Raw genomic sequence first — 12,336 nt, forward strand, 5'->3', positions numbered from 1 at the left:
TGCAGCTTGTAGAATCGCATGATCGTCGTCCGTGCGTCCGTCTGTCCGTCCGTCCGTGCGTCGTCAACAGGTTGGGCACAAATCTTAAACGGCTCGACGTACAGGTCACTGATAATTCGGACGTGCGGGGGTACATCGAAAGCGAGTTGGGATGCTCGAAAGCTGCGGGGTCAAAGGTCAAGCACGATGGTGTAAAAGAAGGGGGAACATTCCTCTGCCTAACTTTAAGGTTATAGGGAGGAATGCATGAAAATTGCGGCACAAATCTACGGCTCGACTAGGCTCGGTGATAGTCGGTGTATAGCATCATGCGTAGGAAAAGCCATCCACGTGGCCGAAATTGAGGTCACCGGTTCAAAGTCAAATGGGGCGCAGGGGCGTATTTGGACATTTGTCTGAGGACATGGTGTGATACGAGGCGATCTGAAAAATTTTTTGTTTCGCGGTGACCTACTATTTTATGCTTTATTGAAAGCGAACCATGAATGTGGCTTTCCACTGAGGTGCGAAGAAGTAAGTGTTCTGATAACACTTTTGTGACCTCAGTGCGAGGGTTAAAATGGCATTTGTTGACTGTTAACAAAGGATGAACTGCTTTTGCTAATAGAGCCCGCCTCCCCCCACCCTCCCCTTCCCCCTCCCCCACCCCTCCCCCGCCCCTTCGCCACACCTCCACCACTCCCTCCCCACCCTCCCACCCCCTCCCCCTACCCTCATCTGCGATGTGGGCTGTGTCCCTAACATAGTGTGTACGCACTGACGTGTCTGCATATCTGGCACCTACAAATGTGGTACTAGGCAGCGACCTGAATTTTAGTTTATAATCGTAGCAACAGACCTCAGATGAGCCCAGACGCTCTGCGGCTCTTGTTATATTATGAAAGTATTCGGTATTCAATGTTGAGTTATGAGTGTATGGGTGTATGAGTGATGTCTTAGATGAGTTGTTGCATAAGTATTCCTTGTAGACCGTAAATAGTAGGTGTGATGTGTTTATGGTCATGGCCTACCTATAACCATGAATTTTAAAGAATGTTCTGATAGACATATATATGATCTCACTATGTCTCTGCTATCACAGTATATCACGATAAGTTACTCTCGCCTTAAATTTCGTTGTATCTACCTGCATGTCTATGCGAGTTACAAAGTTCAGCAATGAGAATATTTTGCCGTGCGAGGTCGTGATATTAATTTATTATCAGACTATTCTAATGAGAAATGAAATTCTGCATAGTGATTGGCCGCATGTAGTATTTTTTAATCGTGTTTACACGTGTTAGTAATGTGTACTGTAATGAGTGTAAGTTAAGTAAAGAGTAATAAGTTAGTAATGACGTAAAAGTGTGTGGCCACCTTATTTGCATAATTGTTTTGAATGTCGGCAACTGGCAAAGCCGCTTGTCACCAGCAATTAGTAGAGATTATAAGGTGACAGTACTAGCCAACGCGAGATGGCCCCCATGTTGGCAGAGCCTGTTGTATAAACTGGCTGTCCCTAGCTGTCGATAGCACGGGACGCCCTCTGCCGCCGCATCGGCTGTGTCAATGTACGAACATAATTGAACTGAAATCTCTCTGATTTGCGAGCATAACCTCTAGGTTTTACTGCGCAACCGTGCAGTGTGTGTAGATTTTGGCACCGGAGTTCCTCGTGCCCGGTGTCAGAAATAGAATTAGTTCATGTTAAGACTAATGTTAAGACTAATGTAATGACTAATGTTAAGACTAATTTTCTTTCTGAAAACGGATCGTTGTCCCTAATTAGGCTAATATGAACCGACGTTGGTCTCACGTATAGGGAAATGCGTGTGTCACAGCGAGCCAGTGACGGTGGCTAGCTTACCTTATACTGTACATACACCTGTGCCGCGGCAATCGACGTACATGTCGACGGCTGCTATAGCTCTACGAGTGCAAGCAGAGGCGAAGTTCTGCTCTAAATGTATGCCCCAACTAGGCTATCCTTAAAAAATTCTATGTTTGCTGTCCCCCGACTCATGATTTTTTTAGTGGGTAGGTAGGTAGGTCATTTTTTTGTGAGGCATAATAGTTCTTTTAAGTCTGTCTTCATGTTTGCCACACATGCTTTGTGTTTCAGTCTTAACTATGAAAAATGTAAAAAAAAAAATATATATATAATATGGAACCCAAAATGTAAAAAAAAACTTTTGGGTTGCGGCTATTGTCGTGGGTCGGTCGGAGGACAGCAAACATAATTTTTTAAGGATGGCCCTATGGACCGCATTTTGTCTGCCATTCTGTACTCAATTGCTTTAATGGCGCTGTCAATTCTTTGATATAGGCTGTATGCTTTGGCATTTAAACAGTTCCGGCAAGCCGTTTACGAAGCAATATCGTGCGAATGTTAGCTTTTAGCTCAGGTAGAAACCTTTTAGTGCTTAGATATGGCAAGTTCTCAACTTCTCAGATGGTATCTAACCCTTGAAAGCTTCTACGTCACAAAAAATTTATTTCTGTCCAATTTTATTCTAACTACCAAGACTAACTACTATACTTAGTCACTATGTCCAATTTTATTCTAACTACCAAGACTAACTACTATACTTAGTAGCGTCACAACATCGCCGCAAAAGTAAACGCTGTTTGAAACATTCGATCCGACACTTTCACTTTGTAGTCTAAAAGCTTTGAATGAACGTATTCCTGAGCAATTTTTGTTTATCTATCTATCACACATACATAGGCAAGTACAAACGTGCAATGTTTACATAATTCACTTTTGCCTGATTTTATAGTTGCCGCTTCAAAAATTTTGTGAGAATGCACCTTTAAGTAAATGTAAGCATACAGACTTTTCAGGTATACTGACACTGTTTACAGTTCAGTACAGTTGCCTAGATATGATAGTGTAACCCAACAGAGTAGTTTTGAGTTGAAGTGGGTTAGTAATTATATTATTGTATCCCCCGCGACGAAGTCGGCGGGGATACTATGGTTTCATGTCTCCCCAGCCGTCGTCGCCGCCGCCGCCGCTCGGTCCGACGCAGAGAATTTCCCTTCTGCTCTATAACTCAACCACTACTTGACTAGCGTGACCAAACTTGGTATACTTACACATCTTGGGGAGAAGGTGTGCAGAGTACCAAAACCAGGTGACTGCGACCTTTATTTGACCTTTACCTTGACCTTGATCATATTTCCCTTCCGCTCTCTAACTCGGCCCCTAATTGATGTCCAATTTTATTCTAACTACCAAGACTAACTACTATACTTAGTCACTATGTCCAATTTTATTCTAACTACCAAGACTAACTACTATACTTAGTCACTATGTAAGCCGTTGAAAATCAACAATGAGCCCATGCGACCTTAGCCATAGGGGCTTTTGGAGTCAGTCACTAACTATAGCAACTGACATCATTTGTGATACTTATTAAGCACAAGATGTATGTAATCTGAAAAAAACACATTACTTCTTAGAATAAAAATTTGGCGATGTGCTGAGGATTAGTGAAAGCGTGTGATACATTCCGCGTATCAGTCGGCGTGTTGTCGGCTTTATTAGAGGTATCAGCATCTATCTCACAATCGACTGTTGATCGCGGCGTGATTGATCATCATTGTGTCATTTTACACTGAATGAAAATAGTGGCTGTGAATGTGATACTAGTTGTCGTTTTCATGAGGAGAAAATCCCACGAACGATCTCGCCACATGTGCTAAGCTGAGTGTATGTAAAAACAGTAAAACATCGCCCTCACCCCTGCGTAATACCTACATCTGTCCAGGAGTTGATAATAGGTTCCCTATTATCTACTCCTGATCTGTCCCATGTCTTTTCATTTCCCCCAAGTTTATTCATTCTCCCTTCCACCTTCCCTCTCACTGACTGACTGACTGACTCACTCACTCACACTCACTCACACTCACTCACACTCACTCACTCATGATGTAAGACACGATTCATATGGCCTTCATATAAACGATCGAACTTTCAGTGCACAATTTAAAACTCATGGGAAATTCTTGCTTCTTTCAGCTGATTTGGATTGAGACAGACCGTTATATAAAAAATTGGAAAGAAGAACAGCCAGGAAAGCTGGAAGATGTGCCAAAATCACTACTGATCACTGCACGGTAATACTGTAGTCAAAAATATGTTATATGCATATATTATTGTACATTGGTGCATATGTATCATATGTATTGTATGTTGATTCATACGTATTGAGTATCAGCAAAACTGTTTTATGGTGTGGCAACAGATAGACTGTTGCGCGAGTAGGGTGGGAGTAGGGGGGGGGGCGATAAATGTGGCTGCTGAAAATCAACGGTATGTTCAATAGGATATAGATTTACCAGTCATCAGCTGTGCTGTCCATTTTTTTTCGCGTAGTAAAATCATGTGAACTCTGAGCGCTCTCTCGAAAGATCTGGGCTAAAAATAAACGGAATTTTGGTATGCACGTGCAGACGTATGGGCCTATGCTGGTACTGTTCCAGGTTTGCTATCCAGGTTTTTATTGCCAGGTTGTCTGCACATAGTAAAGGCGTTTGTTAAAAATTACAAGGTTACGTTAATTGTATTGAAATTATATTTGTAAAAAAAGATGTTACACGTAAATGTAAGCTCTAATACTCTGATAGACTAATAGCACGAAATACGTCTTCAAACTTTTTTCTCAAAAAAACATTTCTTTTCACCTACCTAAAAATAAAGTTTTGCAACTACTTGTTTGATTTTACTTCACTAAACTCATATTAGTCTCTTTATTATGAAAAAGAATCAATGAAAAGATAAGTGTAATAACTGTTTATAGAAAAAAAGAGACAAGTTGACTGTCCAGTTTGGTTCAATTATTTATATTTATTTTAGGGGCAGTTCACAATTATCAGTATTATTAAAAGTGCTCATACCATGTTTTTTGGTGGGTCAACGGTCGTTGTATGTTTTCACTTCCCTCAAATCTGAAAAATCAACATCTTGATTTATACACTTTATTGCGGTGCGGGATATTACTTGCGGTGGGTGAGGCGGGCGGGAATGGGGGGGGGTAGTGAGGTTCGAGTTGGTGTAGTTGTAATTGTGCATAGTCAATTGATTCGTTACTGTATTTCATACTTATTCCTTTACAAATTTAAACTATTTTTCCCCTATCTTCACCTGTTTGCATTCTCTCGCCATTATGTAGTGATTATAATGTAGAGATTACCTCGTAGGTCTCTTACATATTCTATGCAAACGATGAAACCTGAATAAATAAGAAATAAATTCTATTTTAAAATGTTCACTCCAGGTAGCGAGGCTTTCGCTTTCTATACGTCACGATTTTCTGTTAGAATTTAGTTACCTGTTGATATATATTTTCGTTTTAAACGCGTAAATTTATTCAGTGGCTCAGTTTTAAAATAGCGGATGCGGCCGAGCGTGCAGTGAACTTTCTCTGAACCTAGGCTGACCCCAACGTCATTGTGCGCGCTCAACAAAGACTGATGTGCAGCTGTATATAAACATGGTTGGAAATATTTTGAAACCTAATCACGGTGAACTCGGTCCGCTGACGTTGTTTTGCTTACTAATGTCGACGTTGCAAATGAACGAGTGGAATTTGCGTGTGCGTTACTTGATTGCATACACATGAAAAACTTTCATGCTGGTTCATGACGAACACGACCATGTAAACCAATAAACCGTGTCTCCGCCTTCATAACAACAAACCTCCAGTTTATATGAGAAATCGACACTGCCCCTCAACGTAGAACGGTGCGGTGGCTTCACGAATGTGAATTCATCAGACGTTGATTCCAACAGCGACTTGCCAAGCCAATCAAAACTAGACCTTCGGTATCGCTGTGCAATACGTTCCTTCCCATGTTTCGTGCATGATTGTAAAAACCAAACATTGTTAAAAACCAAACATTGGTAAAAACCAAGATTTTTAGTAGATCCGCACCGTTTTCACATAATTACAATGTGTGTTTTTTAAAATAATAAATATGCGCACGAGATAATAGATACGATGGCAGGGATCCGGATTGCATAATTACGACGAAACCTTTAAATTCGTTATTCGAAAATCAAACGAAGAAGAGTTAGAAGACAAACTAGCGCGGGTATTCTTGCCGCTGAAGCCGCCTTCCTAGCCGCATCTGCGAGTGTGTGAAGCCCTACAACAACAATGCGCGCGCACTGTACAGCAGCAGCGACCGAGAGAGCGAGAGAGAGCCTGCCTACAGCTAGCTAATCAATCACGGTGCGACGTGGGCCGCTGCATCAGAAAATCGGTTATCTCTTGCTGTTGGCCTTCTCCTCAGTGACGTATTGCCGATAAGGAGTCGCGGAGGCTCGGGGAGACACTCCGTACTTAATTAGCGAAACGGGTGGAGATTCCGCGGCGGTACTAAGCGACAGTCTAAATCAGAGGTCGGAGGGTCTGCGCGTGCTGTACTCCGTGAACGTACAAGAACCCCATTCGTAGCCTGGTATATACAGAGAGTAGATAGATAGATAGATTAGATAGATAGATTAGATAGATTAGATAGATTAGATAGATAGATAGACAGATAGACAGATAGACAGATAGACAGACAGATAGACAGATAGACAGATAGATAGATGGATGGACGGACGGACGGACGGACGGACGGACGGACGGACGGACGGCCAGACAGATAGATAGATAGATAAGCCTCGTTCACACGCACAGCCATGAGCATTGTATTGTAACTCTAGCTGTTTAAAAAAAATGTCACTGAATATGCGACATTTTTTCGTGTGGTGTTTTATAAATCTATAATCAGAGCAAACCAGTTTGCAGATGTTTTTCCAGCGATGATTACGCAACAGTTGTCAAAGTTTAAATTCCGCGCTGCGAATTGGAGGGGAAAACTGGTTTAGATGTTGGCTTAGCGTGTTTGTGTATTGTGCCTGATTATGTTACGTGTGCAAAAGCACCCAACTTTTGCTAATCTGTTTGCAGGCTGTACATATATATTGCACACGTCAGGTGTACGTGGTCGACGCATTCTCTGCATTGTCTGATGGCATTCTCTGATTGTCATGAGAGTGTTACAGCATCTATGGGAACAAGATGCTCAAGAACTATAGAGAATTAATTTTATCAACTGCCCTTTACAGTTTGCTTGTACAATGCACAACTGATGGTACCGAACGTAATAATTAATATCAGAAGTGGATAAAAGCATATTTGTTTTCGTTCACTCCTGCTAATATACATGTAACCTTGTTAATGCTCGCCACATCCGTACGGTGTGCTTTATTATGTTCTCCTTACAACACAGACTGTACGCACAGCCTGAACGTGCTCGGGTGCGTGCTCGCGTGTTTTTTTATATATGAGCTGATGGATGGTGGAGCGTGGAACACCCTACAGCACGTCTATTGTGGTTTCATGAAGTATAATTAACTATTGATATTGCCACGGAGTACTTATGATAGTAAATTATATGCGCATACGTGTTATTTTTGTGCAGATGAATGAGACTGAGTTGCTGTAGGCCATGTCCATGCTGAGCTGACCAATGCTTGACGTCATAGCACTTCTGTTGAAGGCTGGGAAGACATGAGCTTCAGTAGTGACGAAGTCAACTTTCTAGTCTACAGATATCTGCAAGAGTCTGGTATGTAGAGGTCTGTGTAGAGCAAATTCATCGGGATAAATTATACAAATATGGAGAGGCCTGCATACATAAGTACTAGAGCTACATTAGACGGTAGATACGGTATATACGATATATAGACGGTATATAGACGGTCTATAGGCGGTCTACCGTATATAGACGGTATATACGGTAGATAGATTCGGAGTATACGTGGCTTCAATATTAGATCTCATCTTCAGCGTTGCCAACATGCCCTATAGTGTAACATAATTTACGGTATATTTTTTCTGTAGGCATGCTTTTTTATGAATTGTAACTTTGAATTGGGTATCTATACATAGTACCGGGAGTTAATAAAGACAAATTTGTCTTTATTAACTCCTGATAGTACATACAGTACATTCATCCCTGCTGACTATCTGTGTGACGCACGCGCGCTGTTTCGCGATGTGTTATCTGCTCCCATCGTGCCGTTGAGGAATACAGTACATGATCGTGTAGACAAACTAGACTAATATATCGTCAATATATCGTCTTATGTAAACGTGAGGACGTGCAAACGCGCACGTGCCAACCTACAGATTACGCTTGCCTACAAGCACTGTCACGACATACAGAATTCACATGCAACTACTACAGCATCGGGGGTGGAGGAGCTCACGACACGTGAATCGTTAATGATCAGCTGACGGCCGAATGTGTTCCGCGGTTTCTCACACCGCGGCGCGTGGAGAGAGAAGCGTGCTTTCCCCGCGCCCCCTTGGCGCTTCCGCCAACCTTCCACACACAAGCAGCGCCGCCTGCGATTTCGAATTTCGTTCTTTCGTGAAGCCAAGCAAGCCCATTAGAGCGCGGCCGTAACTGGCATCGTTAGTATGCCTGCCTGCACACGGACCCGTGGTGCCGTCGCTTCAGCCACGACTTTGCGTGGTGCCACAGCGCGCGTATTTGCCGTGTTCGTTAACATGGGTGTTTGCTGGTGCAGTGCGGTGGCGTGGAGGTTGGTTCTGAAGTAATGAGTCTATCTAGCAGTGTAAGGAATTGGGTAGTGTTACGCACAGAGCAGCCGTGCGTTTCATGGTGCGTATAATGCGATGATGACGTATTAGATCGTAAATCGAAGAAAGTGGCGCTGCGTAGCCCGCTGCTGTATATAGAGTCATGGCATATATGGCCATGCTGCATGTTCTGGGGGGGTTTGCTTGTAAACCACGTTATACAGCGCGAGTACGTACAGAACCGATATGAATGATTCCTTTCTCCCGAATGGCGTTCTGTATTGGCATGCACACACGCTCGTATTCGTTCAAAGGAGCATACAGTGTTCATATAATGTACAGTTGCTTATACATGTGTGTACCAATGCGACAGGCATCAGTGTTCGGGTGGTATTCCTAGCAGTAAGAATCTGTATTGATCTAACCAGCAGATCATGAGATAAACTTTTTACTAACAGGCTTTATCGGGAATTGTTGTCGTTGGCCCAACTGTCTTGAGATTTCGTCGGGTTGCATATCAACATTTGCCCTAAAAAGCTAGGGTTGAATTTTGAGTTGGAGATGATCAATCAAGTCGTTCTCTGTTTTTATCCACGAAAACACTGTCTCTGTGTAGTTCATATTTTTGGTTATAACTCCACTCTCAATATCTTCACGTTCAATAACACGCATCCGAAGAAAAATGTAATTCATATACTAAGAAATAATATTTAAGATCATGAATTTTTATTGTAACTTTTGCTGCGTGCGTCCGTCCATACACTGTAGTGAGTGGTGATGTTCCCTTGATATATATCAAGAGTACTTGATATATATCAGGATATATATGCTTGTGCACACCATGCCTATGTAGCCTACATCAACACTTGCCACGTCGTTCAGTCGACTCGCCTGCTAGCAGGCTGCTTCTCGGCAGAGTAAACACGTACGAGGTCTGGGAAAACTGCGGATGTTTCAATATGTTCGGGTAGCTAGTAATACCAGGGGTCGGTTGTTTGCTCTGATGAGTGGGTGGGTGGAGTATATCTTTGGGGGGAGGGGGGCACGACTGTCGTGCGATGTTGTAGAGTGCCTCGCCTGCTCGTTGGTTACGTGCCAACGCCAGCAACATGCGGAGGTGAAATGTTCGTCCTTGCGACTAGCTGTACTCTCTATTACGATTCCTGCAGTAGTACCAGAAAATTCCTTTTTTTGGCAAAAATATAAATAATGAAAGTGCAGTCCGTACTAGTTTGCTTAATGATATATGTTTCCTTCCAATATTATTTACCTTTCATGTAAAAACTACAACAATATTTGACAAATACATCTCGAATTCTCATGAAATTCGTGACGTAAGCCACATTAAGATGTCAGCAGTGTGGTAGATGCCGGATGCCGATAGCAATAGTCGTAAAAACATTAGAATCAATAGAAACTTTCTCTGTGCGCACAGGACATTGAATTAAATTATGGCAGTTGATTTTTTTTGAAAATCGAATAACACATGTATATATTTGTACACTTGTACACTTGTAATATTTGTTTGTGCGAGCGTGCGTGTGAATACGCACACGTGTGTACGTATGTATATAACGTATATGTGTCACGAGCTAGTGCACACATTGAGTTGCCATAAATTCAGATATGCGTAAATGGGGGGGGGGGGCGTATCTAAAGGCTACAGTGAACTACATTTACTATAGGCCCATGTAATGCATATCCTGGATTCTAAATGCAAGGTTTGGGTCGGTAATCAGACTGAAAGGCTAATATTGTAAATCGTAGTTGGTTAATAGGTTAATTTAATTTAATTTAATTTAATTTACAACCTGGGAGGCTGTCTACTTTTATCTGAATGCCCTCCTCTGGATTGTAATTTTTCTAAAATATTTTAGGAAGCATTTGTTTATTCTAAACATTTGTTTTTGCGCATACTAACGTATCTGCTAGTTATTTCTTTGGTAACGACATGGTTAAGTGTCTTCGGATAATTGTGGAAAAGGATTACAGCTTTCTTTATAGCTAGAAAATTCCGATGTACTCTACGAGTCTGTTTTGCTGTACAGCTGGTTGCCATGACAGCTGACATAAAGAAAAGAAGCATTTTTATTATCTTTAGGTCATACCCAGTCTTTAAAATGTTTGCATTAGGGTTTACGCCATATTTCATGAGTAGTACAGCTTGGAGCTTGAAAAAGTACTGGTAGGCTCCAGTAAATGAAAATATGGTGAGTTGGTGACTCAACATATCGATGGAAAGTAATAACACTTCTTGTAGACATTATAACTAAAGTTTGTACCCACACTTCATTTTGCTTTCCATTTTGCTTTCCATTTTGCTGGTCAATGCATTTTTGTTAGATTTCATAATTTGGACACAGCGACAGAGGGTCGAGTAATGCATTTAGCATGTAGGAAACTTATATCATATCTAGGAAATTATATGATATCTTTCGTTATTTTACCGTGAAGCGATAAAAATGTAATGGTGTAAAAGATACATGGTCGATGACGTGCTTTGACTAGGATACATTGAATCAGTATGATGATCATTGGTACTGATGATGCTGTTTTTGCTGACGTGTAGGTTTCCTTCACTCGGCGTACACGTTTGGCGTTGAGAGCCACATCAGCCAGTCGAACATCAATGGTGCCCTCGTGCCACCTGCGTCACTGCTCAGCATCATTCAGAAAGGTCTGCAGTACACGGAGGCAGAGATCAGTATATCGGAGGTGAGACGGTATAAGGACTAGATGGCTTAACAGATGTAGTAAGGCACTATTCTAGCATATTGTCACCTGACCTGTATTAAACAATGGTTAAGGAATAAGGACTCTTAGGACTAACTCCTGGTGTATTGTGTGTTTAAATGAACACCGAATGTGTCAAAAGAGGTTTCTTGGTCAAGTAGAAAGTGAGAACGCTGTGAGAATTTTAGGCCAGTTATGAAGCTTTTTGCTATTATTTCCATGCATGAAGTTTTTTATTAAAATTAGGTATTGTTAAAATATTGTTCTGTTAAGTACTGTACAGAATTAATGCAACGATGCTAGCATAGCAAGATAATCATATAGTTGATGTGAGAACGTAATTCGTTGTCTACGGTATTGTTTACGTGTAGTCATGTCTGGTGTATGCTATAGATGAAATGTGAGATATTCCTTGCCGGCCCAAAGTCGTATGCACACTTATCATGATTATGGACAGAAATATCGTGGTTAGAATAATAAAAGCCACTCGTTCAGTCCATGCTAATTACATTCATAAGTAATTAAGGCATTAAATTCAGTTGCCATAGCAACGTTGTAAATGTGATGGTTGCTATAGTAACCTCATAAATTGCATCTGTAACTGACATATGCTAGATGGCATCGAAATGCTTTTTGCTAAAAAGACGTTAGAATATGTGCCAGAATTGTATACATGTTGTATACGTTCATATAGAAATACCATTAAAAACGAATGCTTGGCCTTTCTAGTATGTTTAGATTCTTTGAGCTAGAGTTAGATGAATTGTACATAATTATGAGTCGTGCCATAGAGTTACAGGTTATCTAGCCATTTGTAATTACCGTTTCAAATGTTAAATTTTCGTTAAATGTTCTTACCTCACAAAATTTTATGACGAATTTGTTAGTTTTTCAGTTTTCTCTCGGAATTGACATTGCCTTTAAATTTTTTCGTGACCCTTTTATATACGTTTGCTTTGTTTTCCGGATCCATTTTTAGCTCATCTGACATAGTCAGATGCAGCTTGTAGAATCGCAT

General features: G+C 41.3%; 1 protein-coding gene across 9 annotated transcripts in view; it reads left to right on the forward strand.

Moving 5' to 3' along the window:
* The window catches only part of LOC106821404 (F-box-like/WD repeat-containing protein TBL1XR1), a 58,371-nt gene that overhangs the window by 29,357 nt on the left and 16,678 nt on the right, over positions 1–12,336 (forward strand). For 7 of the 9 annotated variants that reach the window (XM_014826172.1, XM_014826175.1, XM_014826173.1 and 4 more), the window contains 3 exons: positions 4,004–4,101; positions 7,459–7,605; positions 11,155–11,300. In XM_014826172.1, coding sequence (XP_014681658.1) covers positions 7,548–7,605; positions 11,155–11,300 — 204 coding nt within the window. In that variant the 5' untranslated portion in view covers positions 4,004–4,101; positions 7,459–7,547. The remainder of the gene's footprint in view (positions 1–4,003; positions 4,102–7,458; positions 7,606–11,154; positions 11,301–12,336) is intronic. The other 2 variants (XM_014826180.1, XM_014826181.1) reach the window with 1 other exon arrangement.

This window comes from Priapulus caudatus, unplaced genomic scaffold (assembly GCF_000485595.1).
Source record: "Priapulus caudatus unplaced genomic scaffold, Priapulus_caudatus-5.0.1 Scaffold71, whole genome shotgun sequence".
Taxonomy (NCBI): Eukaryota; Metazoa; Priapulida; class Priapulimorpha; order Priapulimorphida; family Priapulidae; genus Priapulus; species Priapulus caudatus.